The 22,852-nt window shown below is 36.2% G+C and overlaps 2 protein-coding genes across 4 annotated transcripts in view; one reads left to right on the top strand and one right to left on the bottom strand.

The window, feature by feature from the left end:
- Nucleotides 1–5,356, top strand: part of LOC136847656 (seizure protein 6 homolog) — a 73,951-nt gene extending 68,595 nt beyond the window's left edge. Inside the window, exon 12 of one of the 3 annotated variants that reach the window (XM_067119452.1) lies at nucleotides 4,010–5,356. In XM_067119452.1, the coding sequence (XP_066975553.1) occupies nucleotides 4,010–4,463 (454 nt within the window). In that variant the 3' untranslated portion in view covers nucleotides 4,464–5,356. Of the gene's footprint in view, nucleotides 1–3,913 lie in introns of all 3 variants that reach the window. The other 2 variants (XM_067119454.1, XM_067119453.1) reach the window with 2 other exon arrangements.
- Nucleotides 5,357–10,671: 5,315 nt separating this feature from the next.
- LOC136847541 (uncharacterized) lies at nucleotides 10,672–22,533 on the bottom strand. Its single transcript, XM_067119267.1, has 4 exons — nucleotides 22,083–22,533; nucleotides 13,590–13,789; nucleotides 12,654–12,841; nucleotides 10,672–11,104 (listed from the first exon to the last, which is right to left on the bottom strand). Exons 1-4 carry the CDS (start codon nucleotides 22,489–22,491, stop codon nucleotides 10,672–10,674), a joined length of 1,230 nt encoding a protein of 409 aa, XP_066975368.1. The 5' UTR covers nucleotides 22,492–22,533.
- Between the last annotated feature and the right edge of the window lie 319 nt (nucleotides 22,534–22,852).

Below are 22,852 nucleotides of genomic sequence, written 5' to 3'. Positions count from 1 at the left end.
CTCTCTTTCACATTAGCATCACACACTGCTCTCAGAGCCTTCTGTAGCTATGAAAGTTGCATTGACAATAGACATGGCCTGTAATTTATACAGGCCACCGGTATTAACCTCTTAAAGGAAATGTTTTGTTGAGATTATTCAATAGAAGTTCTATTGTGGATATCAACTGGTCAGTGACAGCTTTCAGTGCTTATGAGTTGATATCAGAAGATTAGTACTTTGTCAGCCAGAATCAGTGCAGAAAGTAAAGGAAAGCATTTCACTACCAGTTTCTTGCATTTGTTTAGACTGAATATACTTGGTATGAAATATACCTTCTTGATAAGTAATCAGAGTTTTTGAGTACAGTATCCCAGTACAGGTAACTGTATATCAAATGCAAATAGCCATAGAGTTGGAAACACTAGTTTATCTAGTGTTCTAGTAAGATAAAACAAGACTTGTTTATCTCGCTGTCCAGAAAAACAATTAACTGGTCTTATGTCTTTAGAATTCATTTTCTCTCAATAGAGATTACTCTTTAATCCTCTGTTACGTTTGGAGAATGAGGAACTATACATGATCTGTAGAATTCATTTTCTTTCAATAGAGATTACTCTTTGATCCTCTGTTACGTTTGGAGAATGAGGAACTATACATGACCTGTGAATTGCTCGGTGAACAATTATTAATATACAAAAGAAAAAAAAATCATTAGTTTATGAAAACCTACATAAATTTAAAACATTACGCAATTCGATATGAAAGCTCTTTTAAGCATGATGATTACTAAACGTGTGAAACCACAGTTTGACTTGCAAGCACACATACTGCATATGACCGAAGTAGCTGCTGTTGTTATGAATGGGAAGAGATCACTGGGAATGGACAAACCACCTATACCTTATGATTTCTGAGGTTACAGTGTGGAAATAGGCACCTCCAAGTTCTTTCAGTACATATATGTTTTCATGACTTATCATTTGAATCTTGCCTTTTAAGGAACTACTTGAATTACTTAAAGCTGGAAAGCTGGCAGTCAGTCTGATATCATTCTTAGATATATTGAATGCTATGGAAGAGGGGGATCGTAGAGCCTCGATGGCCAGGTCAGTAGAGCAGCAGCTTCGGACTTCATAGAGGTCTGTGGCGCGGGTTCAAATCCGCAGCCGACCAGTCAGAGAGGCGGACACTTTGCTATCCGTGTAGACACCCCGGGATTATGTCTGTGATCAACGGATAGGTTTGCTAAACGCAAATGGGTGTTACAGACTAGTGCACACACAAACAAAGCCACTCCAACATCTTCTAAAAACATAACAGACACCTCACACGTCTCGAACTGTCGACCTAACCGCTCAACTCTCCTCGCTGCTGGGAGACAGGGAGCTGGTGATGTGGTGCGATACATGTACATGCGCTACCGGGGTCTAAGCGATGTCAGGCAGGGCAGCCGATCGAGACTACGGTCTGCCCCAAAGCCAGATCAAAGTCCTTCAAAAGAAGGCATCGTGCTTACCCCATACAAAAAATGGGAAAAAGCACGTTTAAAAAAAAAAAAAAAAAAAAAGGAAGGGGAAGAGGGGGACCGTGAAAGCGGAACTGTTGTGGCTCATTTTAAAGAATAAAAGCAGAGCAATTCTAAATTAAGTAACTCATGTGAAGAAAGTAATATTTCGGATGTTATTTTTCGTGTGTGTCATAAGAAAATCGAGGTAGAGAGAACTTACAGCATTGGTTGTCTAGCATGTAGAGCTTTCCCTGTCAGTATAAACTTCCTCATTTCTGGCTTTTTTCCTTTACGGTAAAATAGAAATTACGTTGAACGAACATTCAGTCATTTTATGGTGCATACCCAGTTGTCGTTCAGGGTCAGTTCTTTGACTTAACAGAAAGCAGAATATAGGACCCTTACAGAGTAATGCCCCGTGACATGACAACGTAACATTGAAGAAATAAAGAAAAGGGGCGAATTCTTGCATTTACTTACTTCCTTTCAGATTTTCTTTCGCTTTGCAGTTGAAAAACTTCCATATTCATCTTCTTCTTGCAACCTGTCTCAAAAGCAGTTAAAACTCTATCTCATTTTGGAACCGAAAACGCGGGTTTGGACCAAGAGCAGAGTGCTCACCAGAATGACTGATAATATGAGGTCCTCCTCACCTCTCTGCTTTACTGATTTGTTTGTTTGACTGTCGCTTGTTTGACGTGCTCTCTCAGTGGGTCGCCGCCCCCAGAGAGCTGTAAGAGGCGGAGGACACCGACGCCCTTGCCCCCCTCCCGCTGGTACACTCTCCTGGCTCTTCCCTTCACGGATGTCACCGTCGGAAGGAGAGAACTTGCGTCTCGTGGTATCCCCAGAGCAGACTGTTACTCTAACCATTAAAACTTAAGACTCCAACTCACCATCCACTCACCCATTCAATGCCGTGCGAGGTACGCCTTTAACGTGCTGTCTTTCGTGATGATTTCACCCCGAAGGCAGGCAGAAGTCACTTTTCCTTAAGATGTAGAACACGTTCTTCTCGTTCTGTCGGTGATTTTTTTAATAGCTTTGCCCTTTGACTCTGTTGCATGTGAAATTTTCTCAAATGAATGACCTTTAGTTATCCTTAGGCTGATATTAGTTTTATTTACTTTTACGTATTCCTCGCAATCCTTCTTTCTGCAAAACTGTGACCAAGAATCGACAGGAGATTACTCTTCGACCCCTGTTTCTCTGAGACTGTTTTCCTTGTGACTGACTGACACACGCTTTGTATACTCTACATGAGAACTGTAAACAGGGCTCCAGTGACATGTCTTTTGTTTTCTTTGGCAATAACTTGTAGCTTTGAAAGTAACAGTAAGACGCAAACTCAACAGAGGGAAATTTACACTCTCTTGTTAATTGAAATCAAGAAGAAGAAAAGCTGCAGTTGTACAATGTTAACAAAAAACAGAAACGAGCTAATGCTGTTGTAATATGCACTCTATATTGTTAAGTTTGTATTATAAGACTGAATATGCCTATAAATACTTATTGCTAAAAAGTTTAGGTACCTAGTACTCTTAGAACTGAACAGTTTGCACTGGACTCATGACTCTTAGGTGAATAAACCTGACTATGCCCATGGACCAAAATTTTCAGCCAATATACCAGAGATTTGTAATTTTTGAAGTGTGTAGAACAGTCACCGCTGAGATTTTGTGATGGAGTTGTTTAAATATATTTGCATTCTCATACAAGTTTTTTTGGAATGACATTTTCATTTGACAAAGCACTGGCGAGAAGAATCCTCTGTTGCATTAAATTTGATGGGAATTTTTAATAAAGAGTAAATTAGGTTTTAGCTTTTGATTTGATCTTGATACCATCCCATATCGGAGGCTTCAGAGTCTGTTGAATCTGCTAGAAACAAAATAATCAATTTGTAAACGGAAGGTATCAAAACTATATCTTTTAGCAATTATCTAAATATTTTTTATATGTGGCTAACAGATTCTCTTGTAAATAATTCCACCGTGAAATTTTAAATGACCAGAAAAGAAAATTTCTATAGCCAATCCTGAAATTCGACTTTCATGAATACCACCAGTACGTAAATGTAGTAATGTCTAGGAAAGTGAGCGGGACCTGTAAATCTGTCACTGGTAGCAGGTAATTCATCCAAAGCTAAACGTTCTGATAACGGTGGATAGTATCAGTGGTATTAACTAGATAACAAAGTCAGTTATGGCTGACATAGTTGATAAAACTAATAAGAATAATTCTGCTTCTGCTTGCCACCCTAACTTGTAGAGTCATCTACAGTATGTTATTTCTACTGCATGTGTGAGAATTTAACCGCTAAAGGTCACGATGTAAATTTGCACGATTTGCTTAGGTGAGGCTGACTAGTCCAGCCTTCACCTGTAGATGGCTACTAACCCGCTCACTAACTCTGACTTACAGGTCCCGTGAACTGTAACAGAGGTGTTAGAGGGCGTAGAGTCATGAGTCCTAAGATGTAGTGCCGACCCCCAATGATTCTTGACATCGTTCACGCAGGACTCAGCATGGACCCAACAGCAAGAAGTACGTGAGGCGCAACGATGACGGTACAGCTTCCTCCTACGACTCTTCTTCCTCTGATGGCCATGGGCTCAATAAGTACTACAAAAGGGCTTGGGAAAACCTCCGTGAGGGCGGCGGTGACCTAGAGAAGAGCTCGCATCCCCGGCTCTCGCGGACTGAGACGCTCGATCAGCCAGACTTCCGATCAACTCGCTCCATGGGCCACGAGGGACTTCGGGACGGCTCCGAGATGACCGTGAATGACGTTGCCGCCATGTACACGAGGCCTGAGAAGCGACGCCACCACCACCACCACCACGGCCACCGCCATAAGGGGGCTCGCGACGCCGAAAGGGACCATCGCGATCACCATGACAGACACGACCGCAGCGATCGACATGAGCGCCACGATCGCGACTGGCGCGACCGTGACCGTAGGAAGTATTAGAATGGAAGGATTCGAACATAACAGAACCAAAGCTTAATTGCAGGAGAAAGAGGGTAAAGCTGAGTTGGTTTATTTCCAATCGGGGAACGGGATCTTTTAGCATTGTTCCAGAGATTTGCATTTCTTTAAGCGACGATGTGGAGTGCTTCATTCCTTATTTATTCTTATCATACATATCACTAAGGTAGTAATACTAGAGTCAATTAGCATTAACTTACTTCAGTGATTCACTACTTTATACCAGTGTCACAACAAATGTTTTTTTCATTCATTCATGATTTAATGACTTCACTTCCAACTCTGGAATTTTGCTTTTAAGAATTTTCAGAAGCAATTTTTGAAACCACTTAACTTTTCCCTCTTCTGAATTCTCTGGCCTAGCTTACAGTTAGTCTCCAGTATGATTAATTTCGTGTACTATAGCAGGCAACATTCATTCACTCAATATTTCTACATGCTTTCTGCTAAACGTGTCAGTATAGTGGAAACCACTTTTGTATAGTACATTTTTCCTGGGCACTAACTGTTGTTTATATCCACTACATTTTTGTGTTGGAAAGTTTATGCTATTCAGTTTCATAATTTGGATGAGGGAGTTCGTCTAAGACGAACTATTTTTCCTTTAGTTTCGAGGGATTTGCAGCGAGATTCCAACATCAAATGATTGACGAGTCACTCTGATGGAAGAACTTGACCTTTGAAGCTAGTCAGTGGATCTCTCTTAATCTTTTGTTCATGATGATTCGCTGAAGAAGTCAATGAAGTGTTATTTTTCTAAGCTGTTATCACCCGGTGCTGTTCTGTCTGCAGTTATTTTTATTAGTACAATAATATTTTCTAGATATATGAAAATATATATATATATCCAATTTTAATACAACTCTGAAATGTGACTGGCTTTTTTTCCCCAGCTTTCTGAGGTAGAACCTTGTTCTGTGATTAGGCTGACCTTATCCCTGGCACGGACTCTTGCTCCTTACTTGCTCGTGTGGCATTTCGACCAATCTGATTTCCACCCCATCAGCTTTATCCAGATTTGATCTTGAGTTTTCGCTGAAGCCATTTGTTTCACAGAACAGGTTCTCATCTTCTGAAATTGTCTGTCAAATGAACAGCAACATTGTCCAACAGAAGCACACGGTGCATCTGTCGTGCACCCGACTTCACCTATTAGTACCTCGAGGCATTACAGAATAAGGGATCGAAAGACATATAGGCTAGTTTCCCCTGTTTTGATAAGTAGAGTAATGTTTAATCTTACCTCGGTATGACCGATTTGGAGAGCCATCACATCGAAAACTTTTTTGAAGGTGTACATTAGCCAAAAAGGGTTCTCGCGTTTGCAGTTAAAGTCTTATAAATATTTAGAGGAAAGGCATTCCTAAACCGTGAGGACCAAACAGTTGGAAAATAACTAGACATAATTATTTCTGAACACGTCGAGATTTTTAGTGCACACGTCACTGTTTCTGGTGGTGGCTCGGTCATCCTCTCACTAGAAATCTTTCCTACCTGAAAAATGTTTGCTTCTTGGATATAATGATAGTTAGAAGGATATGTATGTCATCCTTTATTGATTGATTTGTAGCTGTGAACTGTGACCTTTCACAACTTTCAAAGAAATCTATACACAGACATATATATATATATATATATATATATATATATATATATATATATATATATATATATATATATATATATATATATATATATAATAGGAAAAACCACTAGAACTATTAATGGCTAGGTACCAAGCACTTTCGTGTAATACGAATACATCTTTATTTCGAAGATTTGTACAAAATACCCAAAATTGCTTGGTATTTGATCTTTAATTTGGACCTTTCCACTGGTTTTCTACTTATGTTATTGTTACGTGCATTTCGGTACTGATTTAATTTATATATATATATATATATATATATATATATATATATATATATATATATATATATATGTATAAATATATATTATATATATCATACTGAATAATTTCTTGTTATATTGTTAAGTCAATTATGCAACACCAAGTAGTTTCGAGGCATTAATATTTATGTTAACTTAATCCGTGTGGCCCTCTTTTATGTTAAACAAACAATTTTAACCGCGTGTACATACAAGAGGAGATCATTAAAAAATATATGTATATCTAAATCATCCGTCACTTAATCAGCTTTATTGTTGACATGATAAAGCCACTATGTTATGATGAACTTGGCGCAAGATGTATCATACTTCATTTCGACGGATGTTGTCCGTGCAAGAGACTCATGAACGGTTTTATAAGCTTATTTTCACTGCGTAGTCTTAAGATATTTATGTATGTTGCATATTAAAGTTTATGTACGTAAATGGCAATGTTCTTATTTTTTCCTATGGTCTAAGGTGCGTTCAAGAATGAGCAAATGAGTGCCCCCTTTTGTACATATGACTCTTTTTAGAGTACAGTTTTCTTTCAGTTCACTCACTGAAAATTCACAGCTGAAAAATGTTATGGAGTTGAAAAATGTCAACTGGAAAACTTGTTAGCGAGTGATGATATCCGTCACTTCGGTATAAGATCTAAAACCTGTTGGAGTAGCTGTGCTAGTGATGAAAACCTACTTGATTGCAGAATATGATAAGGAACGTTGCAACTCTTTTTTGAGTGTTTGTGTGCAAGTGTCTTGATAATGAAGCGCAATTGAATAGCTAAGTTCCTTTTAAAGTTCGTTTCTTTCACTAGTGCATTTTCATCCTCTTTCAGTGGCCTTTAATGACGATAAAAATAAATAGTCAACGAACAGTCATGCTCTGATTGATAATGGACGAATGGGACCTATTGAGCAAAATTTGGGTTTCTGTTTCGTGTGAAGATGATAACAGGAGTTAACGGAAGCTAAGATTACGCCTTTGTAAAACATTCATCTCTAAAAATGCCGTTGTAACGAGAAGCAAATGGGAACACAAATTTCACCGAATGGGTCTCTTTCCACCATCACTGATAATAATGAATAGAACACCGCACATACTCCGTCATGAACATGTGAAATGCATAAAGGAAATGAACGCACTGCACTGACGACTTTGACGCTTTATTTTCTCCTCGGACTGAGGACTTCAGCGCCCATGATTAGGAGGGAGATGAAGAGGCCCACGCCAAGAAGAAAGAAAGATCCTTGAAGATGATCGAGTGTCAGGGGCTCCTGTTCTGCCGAAGATTCCACCTGTGGAACAGGACGCTGGTGAGAAGATTCATTTTGACAGGGGATTTGCAAAAACGAGGATTGAATACCCTGATGAGCTGACGTGCAAAGGGTAATCTTATGGTACTGACATGAAACGTGTAACCTTGGGGTAAATATCTGCTTCGATTCATTTTACTGTAGGTATATCTATAAAGTCGTTCTGGAATAGATATATATATATATGTATATATATAAATATATACATATTTACACATATGCATATGTATCTCTCTATATAAATATATATTTATACATACACACGTGTGTATATATACATATACATATATGTACATCTATGTATATGTATGCATACTGTATATATATACATATATATATTCTGTATATATTTATATATACAGAATATATATACGTATATATATGTGTGTGTATATATATAATATATATTATATATATATATGTATATATGTATACTAGACACACAAGAAGGCACTAAAGCAGACACATTGGTACAAGGTTTTCCTTCATTCATCACGGCCTAAGTTTCGAGATCCTCGTCTCATCCTCAAGGCTAAAATTACAAAGTTAATTATCAAAAACAGCAAGAAATGTTAGTTAAGTATACCTCAGTTTAACCAGACCACCGAGCTGATTAACAGCTCTCCTAGAGAGGGCTAGCCCGAAGGATCAGATTTATTTTACGTGGCTAAGAACCAATTGGTTACCTAGCAACGGGACCTACAGCTTGTTGTGGAATCCGAACCACATTACAGCGAGAAATGAATTTCTTTCACCAGAAATAAATTCCTCTTATTCTTCACTGGCCGGTCGGAGATTCGAACTCGCGGCCAGCAGAGTGCTAGCTGAGAACGGAACTCAAAGAAGAACTAAAATGGTGATTATGCACATGTTGCATCAAGATCGTTGCTGAAAAATTATAGATCCTCTTGCTAATGGTAAACTGAGTAAACACTATCCTCCACACTCTGTCAAACAGCTGCGATCCCTTCAACAGGAACGATGTTGAAATGTTGTGACAAATCAGTGTCAACCTGCAGCTTTGACAAAAAAAAAATCGCTGAAGTCATTTCTAACGGCATCACTGTATAGTCACTAGAAACTGGTCTGAATGTACATTTCGCAGTACAGTAGTCAGGTCATGTGTCAATTGAAACTCACAACGCCCTGAAACTGTATCCCTTAAAACAAACCTCTTGTTGTCACAAACACATTTATTATGGACCAATGTACATCTGTCCTTATAATTAATAGCTAATGACTGAAACTTGCTCCCTATTATATAAATAATTTCTAGTCCCTCTAACATCACTATTCTATTATTATTTGTATTAGGAAAAGGCTGTAGTATATAATTACAAAAAGGGTCCTCAGTGCTCATAGGAATCTGTATGATTAATCCCGTCTGATATATAAACTTTTATAGCCCCATAGTATCTATATAAACCACCACCTGTGAAAATTATGTTGGACGCCCCCTTCTCATAAGCCCCATTCATCAAGACTGATTCTAACATCCCCAAAGGTAAAACATCTTCAGAAATATGCCCCTCAACGCCGCTAACCGCTTTTACTTGAGATTTGATCTCCGCCAGCAAAGATTCGGTCTCTCTCAATATTCAAAATCGTTGTGTGAACCGTAAACAGAGCTGTTGTAGAATCTAGTCAACCCTAATCTCCTGAACAGTGACTTGTAACACACTGTGCGTTTTCCTTAAATCTTCAAAACGCTTGTGTAGCTCTATGGTACTACTAGATAACTTTCCCAAGACTCTTCTCTGATTAACTACCTTAGCCGCCAATGCCTCAACCTTTGACAGGCTCGTAATTGCCACCCCACCGATCGCTGCTACGGCCATTGTTGTTGCCCCATTGCTAAAGCAACAGCCGCTCTGTTACGCCTCCTACTTCTACCAAGAGTTTTTCATTGGAGGGATGGGTAGAGCTCTCGGCTAGCACGCAGCCCTTCGTTGGCTGAGTCGGTAGAGCTTCAGACTGTCACTCGATGGGCCGGAGTTCAATTCCCCCGGCCGGCCGATGAAGTCAGAGGAATTTATTTCTGGTGATAGAAATTCATTTATCGCTATAATGTGGTTCGGATTCCACAATAAGCTGAGGTCCCGTTGCTAAGGAACCAACTGGTTCTTAGCCACGTACAATAAGTCTAATCCTTCGGGCCAGCCCTAGGAGAGCTGTTAATCAGCTCAGTGGTCTGGTTAAACTAAGATATACGTAACCACATGAAAGACATAAATGACACAAATAAACCAAATACCAATAACTGAAATGATACCAAGCTTTCGTGTTAATTAACAGAATTGACAAATTACACTAAATCCCCACATCTGCGAACAGAAGAAAGAGAAAAACTATAAATAACTGCTTAACCCCAACAACTAAAACAGCGATATTTATTGGTCAAATTTACCAGGTCTATGGAAATAACAGTTATCAAATGAGATCTGAAAGTCTTCGTTTCTTAATTTCTCGATATGGTTTCTAACAAAATCATCTGAAAATCAGAATAGGGAAGGTGAGAAAGAATGACTTTTTTCCTTCCCTGTGCCTGGAACTCTGGGTAGGATGAGGAACATATTCAGCTAAAATTTAGCAAACAACCATCTAACAAATAAGAGATTAAGAGGTTGAGCACCTTTGAAAGACTGTTGTAATCTTCAAAAATCATCTCAAGAAAAATTTGAGGTTCAACGAGTGTCAGTTATGGTTTAACAAAAAAATTAAAAGTTATATAGATTTGTAATTAACATGGGAAAATGGGTTTCTTGAATTAAAGGCATAATTGCCGCCTGTAAGACACTAGCCGGCTTGTTTACTTAACCTAGACCTAAGTGTCATTCTCGGAATGAGAAAAACATTTGAATGAAAGCAAAAACAAGAGGAGGGAGGGAATGAGTATACGAAAACTGAAAAACTCATCAGCAGCTTGTCGAACCCACTCTTACACTAACTGAGAAGTAGATTTAGGAGAGCTGTTAATCAGCTCAGTGGTCTGGTAAAACTAAGGTATACTTCACCTCCGCAGATTTGTCGGTAAAGTCCTCCATGGCGCCCCGCAGCCACAGCTGAATCAGCCCGGTCTCGTACAACCTCTGCATGCCGTAGTCGAACTTGTACTTCCAAGGCGTGTGCTTTTTAAGGCGGAACGACAAGTAAGACGGGTAGAGTTCGTCCTTCAGCATGTAGGTCTTTGAAGCATATCCCATTCTTGCGTAAACCAGCTTGATGTAGGAGTAGGTCTCCGTCTGGGCGTGGGTTCCTGCCACGACGCGGTTGACGCAGCCCTCGTGACCGAACTCCTTCCACTCCATCTTCAGAGGGACCAAGTCCAGTTTACTGCCTAAGGTTGCAAGAGTCGACTCAGTTGAGGTCTTTAAGGCTTCGGGGACGAATTCTCCGTAATCCAGCATACACAACCTGAAAACAACAGAGTCAGTAGTTCACGTCAGTTTGAAAGATGTTGCCATAATTAGGTAAGCACGTGTAAAACCCTTTGCACGTGAATCTATACACACACACACACACATATATATATACATATATATACAGTATATGTATATATAAATACATTATTTGAGAGCCGGATAGCTAACGCCTGGAGCCACCTCTTCTAATGCGAATTAGATATCTATCAAACTCTTTCACATTTCTTTTGGCACCCCTCTTCGATTTCTCATCTAAGGATAGCAGCTCTATCAGATTTCTACTCCGACAAGCTTTTCAGATTGCTTCTCTAAGCTCCCTCTGCTAGGCATCTTTCTCGAATTCTCATCATGTAGCTCTAACAGATTTTCCCTTCAGATTTCTCTTCAAGTGGCTGCCAGATTTTTTCCTCTAGGTGCCTCTTTTAGATTCTGCAAATGTCAGTGGTCTTGTCACCCTTTGTATGGAATTTTATTCTCATAACAGGAGTGTTGAATGACGTGTTTCCAATTTCACCAATAACAATTGTTTTTATCTCCACCTTAATGCGTGATCTACAGACATCGCTGTGGACGGTGCTCTCAACGGCTACTCCAGTGTACGTAAATCAGAATTACCCTCTTGGCCTCCTTGCACATGCAAAGAGAGGTAGCAACGCACAAAGTGCCAGATATACCACTCAGAGACAATAGGAGAGGAGACAGCAGGAGAAATACAACAAAGGGTAATGGCAGAGGGTATTAGCAGCAGGGACAGGGTCAACGGTAGTGGCATGGGACGCTTTTCCCCGTCTGCGACCTCGAACATCAGCTACTTGAATGAATCTTCCATACCACTGGTTCCCAAATCGTGGAAATCTCTACCTCCAACTTTTTCTCCAGTCGAATAGCATGACCCATTTTAGGGAAATTCATCAGGCTCTCCACTTTCAGCGGCAGATATTACTTTCGGTAGCACCAAGCTCGTCTCGGTGCCTTATCACGAAGAATGAAGACACCGAAGAAAATATTGATTGGCCGTAAACACTGGCACTTTAGACAAGGCTGGTAAGTAAGAATCCTACGGTACAAAGTCATGAAGTCTATTTATCAATGGTATAGTTGTTTCGTAATCTACGGTCCGGAGGTAACTATGCATTCTACTTTGTTCGATTGTACAAGTCAGAAAACTACTAATACTAACAATAACTGAATATTATTTCAGAAATATGTTATCAGCAAACATAATGACAATGATGAAATAACAATATCTCTCATATTATCATCGTCACCAACATTGTTATCACTGTTCCTGTGGCATTTGCACAGTACATGTGACTACTGTGAATTTACCTGTAATGACTCGTCTACATCAAATACGAAGAAATAACGAGGAACTTAGTAGGCTACTGTACATAAATGACTTAATGTACCGTACTGAGGGGGCACTCTCGTTTTTTTAAACAGTTTTGAATCCCTTCAAAACACTGAAGTTATAGTATGTTTATTAGCTATAATGACTTGGACTTACCCAAACACAATAAAATAACGGGGGCACTCATTACCTGTAACGACTGTGAGCTAATTCTTCCTTCGTCTGAATTCTCTTCGGGAAAACAGGGATCGTGAGAACAGCGATCAGGTTACCGATCCAACACATCTGGACGATCCAAGAGAAGATCCAACATGAAAGCAGGAAATTCCTGATCACCCATGGAGTCGAAGCGTCTCCCGAGGGTTCCGTCAGCAAATACTGAGAGAGAGAGAAAAAGTTAAGTATAATCTTAGTTTTACCAGACCACTGAGCTGATTAACAGCTCTCCTAGGGCTGGCCCGAAGGATTAGGCTTATTTTACGTGGCTAAGAACCAGTTGGTTACTTAGCAACGGGATCTACAGGTTATTGTGGAATGCGAACCACATTATAGCGAGAAATAAATTTCTGTCACCAGAAATACATTCCTCTAATTCTTCATTAGCCGGCCGGAGGCTCGAACTCGGGCCTAGCGAGTGCTAGCCCACAACTCTACCGACTCGCCCACCGAGGAACTACTGAGAGAGAGAGAGAGAGAGAGAGAGAGAGAGAGAGAGAGAGAGAATAGTTTATAATTTCAAAATAGAAAGAGAGAGAGAGAGTGAGAATATTTTATAATTTCAAAATAAATTTCATTTGATGATATAGATTAGGAAATTAACATTTCACTTAGGGTCCCTCGTCAAACTTCGTCAAATGATTCTGACGTATACTTTGTACTTAGTGATAAGGGTTTCGTTTACTCTAAACAACAAAGAAATCTGAGTCCTGAAAGTCCAGTACTGCAGACTGATCACACCTTGAAAATTTAGAAGAACGTCAGTTTTTCCTCAAAAGGTAACTAACATCAAGGCACCAGGAAATATGTATGTTACAATTTGACCTTAAGATATTCAGAGTGAGATCAATACATACTGGCAAAACAATATTTGCAAAGGATGCCTTTATATCAGCACTTTACAAGGTACCTTGGCAACTAGGAGAAGATTGTCGATGATAGATCTCTCAAACTGATAATAGAGGAGGTAATAAACTACGGAGCTGATGAAAAATGTGGCCATGATGATTATCCAAACGACCCACGTAAATGGAAGAAGCAAGTTTTGCCATCTTGGGAGAGGCCGAGGAACCTCCAGCACTAGACCGAAGCTGTAGGTGAAAAAGAATTAATAGACCGAAGCTGTAAGTGAAAAAGAATTAATAGACCGAAGCTGTAAGTGAAAAAGAATTAAACGTTAACCATTATACTTAAAAAAAAACCAGTTAAGAAATATACATGCAGCTGTATCTATATGTCACGAAAACCAAATTATTCATTGACACTGTATACGCGCCTTAAGGGGCGCGCCGATCGCCGAATTTCGAAGAATTGTCGATTTTTAGTTTTTTTATAGTTTTGGACTGGTATATATATATATATATATCTAAATAAAAATAAGTGTTGTTTTTACATTTTCGTTCACCGCATTTACCGGCATTTGAGCGGGATTGAGCGAAAAATTGTCGCAAACTTTCTGTATGACTTTTTAGGTGGAAGTGAGAAATATAGAAATATACTGTACATTCCTACTAAAATACACATTGTCTACAATAAAAACTGGCTCTTTCTCTCAAAAAAAATAATATCAGAGTAAATATGTATCTATGTATCTCGATATCGCCCTGTGAGCGACACTGAGCGGCAAATTGTCGTACAATGTTTGGGTGACTTGCCAATTCTGGAGAGTAGAAAGCGAGAAATTTACTTCAGTGTCCTACTAAAATTACCCATTTTCTACGATAAGAGCTTGTACGTTCTCTAGAAAAATATCAAACAAAATATAAAAAAAATGTAAATATATATCTATGTATCTCGATATTTTTAACTCGTTATCACAGATATACCATGCCAAGTAGTGTACATATAATATTTAATATTTATTGACGCATTTTTACCGCGTATTTTCGGAAATATGAAATTATATAAGTAGGTAACAGTTCCAAACAGCCGTCGGGTTTAACCAGTAAACAATCTCGATTTGTTGTGTAGTTTTGGTTCCAGTGCTTTGTGACGCATGCCCCTTTCGGATTTTCGTACCGTGTAGTGCATTCACGCAATTCCATCGCCATAAATAAGAGAAGTGCCACTCTTATGAGGGAGAAATTTGAACGATTGCGTCTCTAAGTTTGTTACAAGAGAGGAACAAGCAAACGGGAATCTCTCGCCTGGGAGCCGATACCAACAACACCAGAACGCCCATATCTAAGTAAGGGATTTGTTTCCCTGTATTAGTGACATTCTAATTAGTGGCATTCTAATTAGTGATTACTATATTTCATAATATGTTATATAATTATAAAAGACCACAAAGCTGATGTATTATATAATTATAAAAGACCACAAAGCTTGATTTTACTGCAGTGTTGTCTGACTCGTGACTTGTGTAGGCTTGGTTTGCAGCGTTTGTTTACTTTATCCTCGCAGTTGTTTGTTTATTTGCCTCTCCAATATCTGAACGGAAAACATGTACAACATTGTTAGCTTATATAGGTTATGTAGAAAATTTATATAGATAGCATATATTTTTATAGGTTATGAGGAAAACTTTAGGGCGAGTGTGAAACGATGAGAACAAACCTTTCCTCGAATACCATGTCCTATCCTAACCTCATTAGGGCATTTATTTTTATAATTTATTTATTAGGAAAAAAATTCGCAGTGATAGCATATAGCCTACTATATTTTATAGGTATCATATACTATTTTTCATAGGTTATGAAGAAAACATATTGATAGTATATATTAATAAATTTTTGTTATAAAAAACTTTGCACTGATATATATATATTATATATATATATATATATATATATATATATATATATATATATATATATATATATATATATATATATATAATATCTTTTACTGTAATACAACAGTATAATATGAATATAAAGGTCCATAAAACAGTATTTGAACGTTGCAACCATATATTCCTTCTGTGCCCCTGTTCACTGGTAAAATATGGGGAGGTGATGTGTTACAAGAGTATATATACTGCCACACCTACATATTCTTTGTATATATACACTTGTAACTCATCATGTGTCCATATTTTACCAGTGAACAGTGGCACAGAAGGAAGTGCTCAAAATATATGGTTGCAAACTTCAAATAGTGTTTTATGGGCCATTTTGTCTTCATATATATATATACAGTATATATATATTTATATTTATGTATTTATATATTTTTTATATAGCCTATATATACATATACACACATACTATATTTATATGTAATTTATATAATTATATATATACATATATACTGTATATATATGTAATATATAAATTATATATATATATATATATATATATATATATATATGTATATATGTATATATATATATATATATATATATATATATATATATATATATATATATATATATATATATATATATATATATATATATATATATATATATATATATATATATATATATATATATATATATATATATATATATATATATACAGTATATATACACATATATTTTATATAGGCTATACATATATATATATATATATATATATATATATATATATGTGTGTGTGTGTGTGTGTATATATAATTTATATATATATATACAGTATATATACACATATATATTTTATATAGGCTATATATATATATATATATATATATATATATATATATATATATATATATATATATATATATATATATATAATATATATATATATATATATATATATATATATATATATATATATATATATATATATATATATATATATATATATATATATATATATATATATATATATATATATATATATATATTATATATTTTCACGATGCATACCAAGTACCTGGTTATTACACAACTAATTTCAAAATTCAAAAATTTACCTCACTTCAGCCAGATACCTGAACTCTCGTAGCAATAGGAATATGACTGAGTACTCTAAAGGTAACAGTGATCCCTTAAAAAACTTATTAATCACATGAAAAAATCAAACTCAGTTTATCAGAATATGTGTGAGTTATCAACAATTAAACTAGAACTATTCTAGAGTAAAAGGGCATCACTCCATCAAATAACTTTAACTGTTTTCCTGGTCTTAATTCACTTTATCAAAACTAAAAGAACAAAACATGTTTATCACTTTTCCTTATGCACACACAATTAATCCTATTCACTGTTGGTCAATAAATGAAACACTGTTTTTATAAAAATATTAAATACAAAAGAAATTTATTTTTAAATTCAAAATTTTTAATTACAATTCACAATCTGAAAAATTTATTATTACTTGAAAATAACACAAAACTTAATTAATTCTTGAATTAAATTATGAAACAAAAATAATTCACAAAAACTTTATCAGGAATTTAAATTAATCAAGCAAAATTTAAAATATCAAGAATTTCTCTAGATTTGAAAAGAAAACCTTAATAAATTAAAAATTAAATAAGATATGCAATGTGCAACTTATTATACCTTGGTAATAATAAGTAAAATTCACATTACCTTACAGAAGTTTGTGAAAATTTTTGTAAAATCACTTGCTGCAGCTGCTTTTCCACAAAACACACTTTTAATAAGGCGCCGTTACACTTTTCCTACAATCAGATCTCAAAAAAGCTAAGACTAACACTAGTGACCACAAAATTCTATGTTAATAACTTCTCTCTTTTGAAGAAAGAGAGAGAGAGAGAAGAGAGAGTAAACCAGACAGGTCGGTCTCAAGGATAAGAATGAAACAGATTTCAGAATTCCAGTAGCACATGAAACAACTACATGACGTCAGTAAGGCATTTTGGTTACAAGATACCAAAAGGGAAATTTCTAGAAGGAAGGTGACGTCACTCCAGCAAAACGTTTTGAATGCAATCGGGACATGTTACCCTTTCTCTCAAAGGGGCGTACGTGATCAGAGCCATGTATGTAACTTTGTGAAATCACTCGTATCCTTTTCGTATGGGACAAGGCTTTTGCAGAAATCTTTACATGATCGAAACATACTGCAATCGGCTAATTATGATTGACGTGTTTTATAAACAAGACAAAAAACTGAGTTGATTTCCTGAACGAATCAGCAGTTGTTATTCTAAACTGTCCTAATGTTAACCCAAAACAAAGTACTCTCTCTTATCTCAACTGATGACAATTGAAATGAAACACGTTCTCACTAGGACACACGCGTTCCTTATACTACGCTTTTATCAAGAAAGATATTATTCATTCTAAATTATGTTATTACGTCATCTAAACCATTAGTTCTTTTGAGATCTGATGCCAAACTAAATACGACACTTCAACAATCACTATCATTACATATAAAACATGATAAATAAAAAAGTAAATATATCAAAATTATAGGAGGATCTATGTATTACAAGGCAGCATCATGTATATATATATATGTGTGTGTGTGTGTACGTATGTATGTATATATATGTATGTATATGTATATATATACAGTATATAATATATATATATATATATATATATATATATATATATATATATATATATATATATATATATATATATATATATATATATATATATATATATATATATTTTATTTATTTATTTATTTTAGAGTGAATTTTTTTTTTTTTGCATATTTTTGAAAAGTTTTGAAATCTTTTTTGCCAAATGTGAAAAAAAATGATCTTAGAAGTCGAATTTCCAAATTTCTCTTCTAGGAAATTTTCATTATTTGTTGAAGATTAAGTTGTAAAACGTTGAAGCAAATCCCTTAATTCATAAGGAAGCTATAAGCACTTACTTTATAATTGGGCCTTATGGAGTCAGCGCTCCCCTTAACTGTTTTTAAACATTTCACTTTTCGTATTGCACGCTGTCATATGAAGGCTTACACGTTCATCAATGACCAATAAAAACAAGGCACTTCACTGACCCTTCATGGTGGTAAGCTACTGTAAGGTCGAAATCTCGATATCTCTCGGGAGTGTTAGCGCTGAAGTTGATCATCACGTCTCTTTTGCCCTTCTTGACCAGCTCGCCCAATGTCTCCCAAGTCTCCCCACCTTAAAATATAAATATATTTATATATATATATATATATATACACATATGTATATATAGGTAGGTAGATAGATAGATAGATAGATAGATAGATAGATAGGTAGATGAAAGATTTCTAAAATCCCGTTTAACTTTACGTAGCTATTATGAAGCCATTGCTTTTTAAAATGACCTATATGTAAAATGACCTAAATGTGTAATTCCTCTTAAAAATTATGTAATGGAACATGAATTAAAAACGCGTAGTCCTTTATGCCAACGCCAAGATCATTTAATAGTGACCATTCCGGATTATCGCAGCGTCTCATATCTGTGATTATGTAATATATATGTATCTGATAAATGCTCTACCATCCCAATGGAAGTTTTTCTTCATTCTGAATCTCTTCCAGGCAAGAGTTCAATCAAGAAGTGAATTTCCCTGTAGTGTTCAAGTCTTTAGTATTAAGTTCTGATACATTGCCAGTGATTTTATCTGTTAATGTGGCCTTTCGTAGCTTGCATAATTTTTCTGTCTTATATATTTTGGACATCTGAATACACCTTTGTCATTTTTTTTCATTTACCTATGACGATGCTGTGCAGCATTTAGTGATAAGGGATTGCCATCAGGCTGGATGAGTTGAATTAGAAAGGAAATACACACTTTTGCTCACATTGACAATGTTTTGTGACAGCAGCAAAAATAAGAAAATGCCTTTGACAGACTTTGATTTAACTTTGTATAAACTTAGCTGGCAGTGTATGCTTGTATAATATGAAGAATATTTTGCCAAAAGGAAGAAGAACTCCAGTGAAAACAATAAATAGATGCAAAAAGTAATTTAGAATGTTAGAAAGTTTTCAACTGAGGATAATACCAAAAGTAATAAAATTATAGTTTTCGTAAGTTACACTCGCGAAAGACTTCGTCTCGTAAACGTGTGTATATATATATATATATATATATATGTATGTATGTATGTATATATATGTATGTATGTATGTATATATATGTATGTATATATAGATATATATGTATATATATGTGTGTGTGTTTATGCATTATGTTAACACAAGAAGCTTAATTGTTCAGGTCACTATGTTGTTGGAGGACAGTTTTCCAGCAACGTATCCTCCATTCTTTTCATATGACGACCTCAGAACATTCTGAGCTATCATTTTACACATGCCAACATTTGGCTATATTTCCGTCACATCCCTACATAGCTCACCTTTTAAACTCTCCTTACACTGCATATTGAAGTGGTTATATAATCAGAAAATCCAAGATGGGGGACCAATATGGCCGCCATACTACGAAAATCTCCATTATTCATTCTAATTTATTTTATACACGTAAATTTAGTGTCTAAACACCTGTTTTGGTGATTTGGGAATCCAAAGAGCATATTTGAATTACAATATATTGAAGTAGGTCTCATTACATATATACAGAGTTTAACATGGAGGATCAATATGGCTGCCAAAAAAAAAAAAACTTATTTTAACCCATTTTACACAGGTAAATTTAGTGTCTAAAACCCCTGCTTTGGGAATCTAGGAATCCAATAAATTTATTTAAATCACAGTATATTACAGTGATTACATATTTATAAAAAATAAATGGAAACCACACCCTGATTGTGTGTCCTATCCAGAATTTTGAATATAATATATATATATATATATATATATATATATTATATATATATATATATATATATATATATATATTATATATATATATATATATATATATATATATATATATATATATATATATATATATATATATATAAAGGCAAATGCCACGAAGGAAAAGTGAAACAACAGAGTGGTTGCTAGGCCTTTGGACACACGGTCCTTTACTCGCTAGTAAAGGACCGTGTGTCGAAAGGCCTAGCAGCCACCCGTTGTTTCACTTTTCTTTCATGGCATTTGCCTTTATTTATACATTTCAGCACGTTCCATATCTTCGTGAATCAGTTATACATACATACATACATACATACATATATATATATACAGTATATATGTATATATACACATATATATACATATATATTCATATATATATACATATACAATATATATTATAAAATTATATTTTATATATATACATATATAATAAAAATTCCCTCTGCTGTAACAGAAAACGTTTTCCATCAGTAGTCTAGTTAAATTCACTCAGCGTTCTTCATAAACTCCCACTCTTTTTCTTTCACTCTATCTTTCACTCTCTGCTTCTTCTTCCAGTCTAAACCCACACAGGTATCTTTTCTGCCCTGCAACTGAGTTTCAGACAATCGTTATTTTCGCTACAATAAACTACTCATTCCATTCTTTCATTCCACTTTTATTGCTTTTCCTCTCAATACAGCTATCCCGGTAGGGATGCAGTGCCGTAAGTTGACCTCAAGCGGTGCACTGTGGGCATTAGCATCACTGAAGGATGTTTGCAGCGACCCCATGGCTCCGAGCTACATCGCTTTTTATCCTTTAACTTAACCTACATTCCCGCTTCCTCTCTTCAGTGTTGATGTCCGACTTCTCTAACTATTACTTCTTATTGCAGCTTTGAGGGTTTTGCTCATGTCCACATTTATATCCTCGCAGTTCGTAGCCTTCATTTTCTGGATCTCTTTATCCCGCTATCCAACCATTGCAACCCCCTCTTTTGGCTGTCTTGAGAGTTTATGGCCGAAAGTGGCCCAGTACTTGGTTGAACAGCCTAAATTTCGTAAATTCAATTCACTAAATCTAACTATGAACCTGTGTGCACCCTCTGTTGTTCTTTTGATCCTGAACTCTAACCTTTCACTTCCCAGTCCGTTTCTGCTGTTATATACTACATGTTTCATTTACCTTCTATATTCAGACTACTCCTGTGCCTTTATTTGTCCTTTTCTTGTACCTGGTACCTTCTTTTTCTTTTTCACATAAAAGCTTATAATTTTGGCTCTTTTTCAGTTATGGAAATAACAATAATACAGTGTCAGGTGACAGGAAGTCTCTACCAAGGGTTAGCACTCCTAAGGTCCTTGCCCATAAAAATCGCATTCCCATCTCTCCCAAAACATAATCACTTCTTGCTAATAAGCCCGTAGACAAACGTACTGGGCCAACGGACGTAATCTTCCTGTAAGAGGCAATATTTATTATAATAACTATTTTTGGACGCACGAATCATAATTGGATTCTGCTGTTGTTGATATTATTACCTAATATTTTATGTTGCAGTTGTATACGAAGGAAAAAACTGCATCATACCTTAAAAACAGAAATTTCTCAGCAAACCGTTAATGAACGACAGCTGAACTCAAAAGAACCGTAAGGCCTTTTGCTGGCCCCATTTAAACAACTGTTCATATTTACGCCATGAGAGCATACAACAAGAAACCTACCTACCCGTGAGATCAAGCGTCAGCTGGAATCGCAGCCATTTACCAAGGGCTTGGACAATTTGAACATTCATTCCTCTCGGCGATCCGTCGACGGCTTTGTAGACTAAGGGCGTATCGTCCTGGACAGCGTAAATTGATACGTTTTTCAAACTCATATCTGAAAACCTGTCGATGAAGAGGTCATTCCAACGCCGAAATGGTTTTGAGGTCCAGTCTCCGAGGCGCACCAACTGATCATGCGCACTGAAAGGTAACCAGGTCAGTAGCTCTACAGTCTCCTGCAGGTGCATCCTACTTTGATGGCTGTTAGAGCACAAGAGGGACACGAAGGATGTCTGCTCAAGCAGCGGCGCTGTTTTTAAGTGGACTGAAACTCCGCAGGACGTCGAGGATACGAGCAAGATGGACTCCATCTTCCAGTAATCAAGAGGTTCCCACAATGGCCACCAGGTGGAAGCGCCTGCGGGCAGTATGATCACAGCTAAACCTGTTTGATGATCAGAAACGCCGTTGAAGGTCAGTGATATAAAAAAAGAAATGAAATTCTTCGTATGGTTATTTTAAGGGAAGAAAACTAGAACCCTACCATGCATCAATGTAAATGACACCATAACCTCTTTCCATTAACAATATTTGATTATCATATAACACTGAAATATGCAGGAGACAGATGATGCCTTTATCTAACGTACTAGTTTGAACAGGGCAGTAGGAGGAATTTTTGGTGTCGTTGTCGCTTCTGAAAATTGTCGAAGACAACTCTCCTAAATAACA

This window comes from Macrobrachium rosenbergii, chromosome 17 (assembly GCF_040412425.1).
Source record: "Macrobrachium rosenbergii isolate ZJJX-2024 chromosome 17, ASM4041242v1, whole genome shotgun sequence".
NCBI classification, from domain to species: Eukaryota; Metazoa; Arthropoda; class Malacostraca; order Decapoda; family Palaemonidae; genus Macrobrachium; species Macrobrachium rosenbergii.
The sequence above is the reverse complement of the archived record's forward strand: the minus strand, read 5'-3'. Positions and strand labels throughout refer to the sequence as shown.

Excerpts from the sequence above, each read along its gene's own strand:
- LOC136847541 (XM_067119267.1), bottom strand. The coding sequence starts at position 22,491 with ATGGAGTCCATCTTGCTCGTATCCTCGACGTCCTGCGGAGTTTCAGTC. Across the intron at positions 13,790-22,082 it reads GCTGACGCTTGATCTCACGG|AATTCTTTTTCACCTACAGC; the intron begins GTAGGTAGGTTT and ends CTTCGGTCTATT. Across the intron at positions 12,842-13,589 it reads ATCTTCTCCTAGTTGCCAAG|TATTTGCTGACGGAACCCTC; the intron begins GTACCTTGTAAA and ends TCTCTCTCTCAG.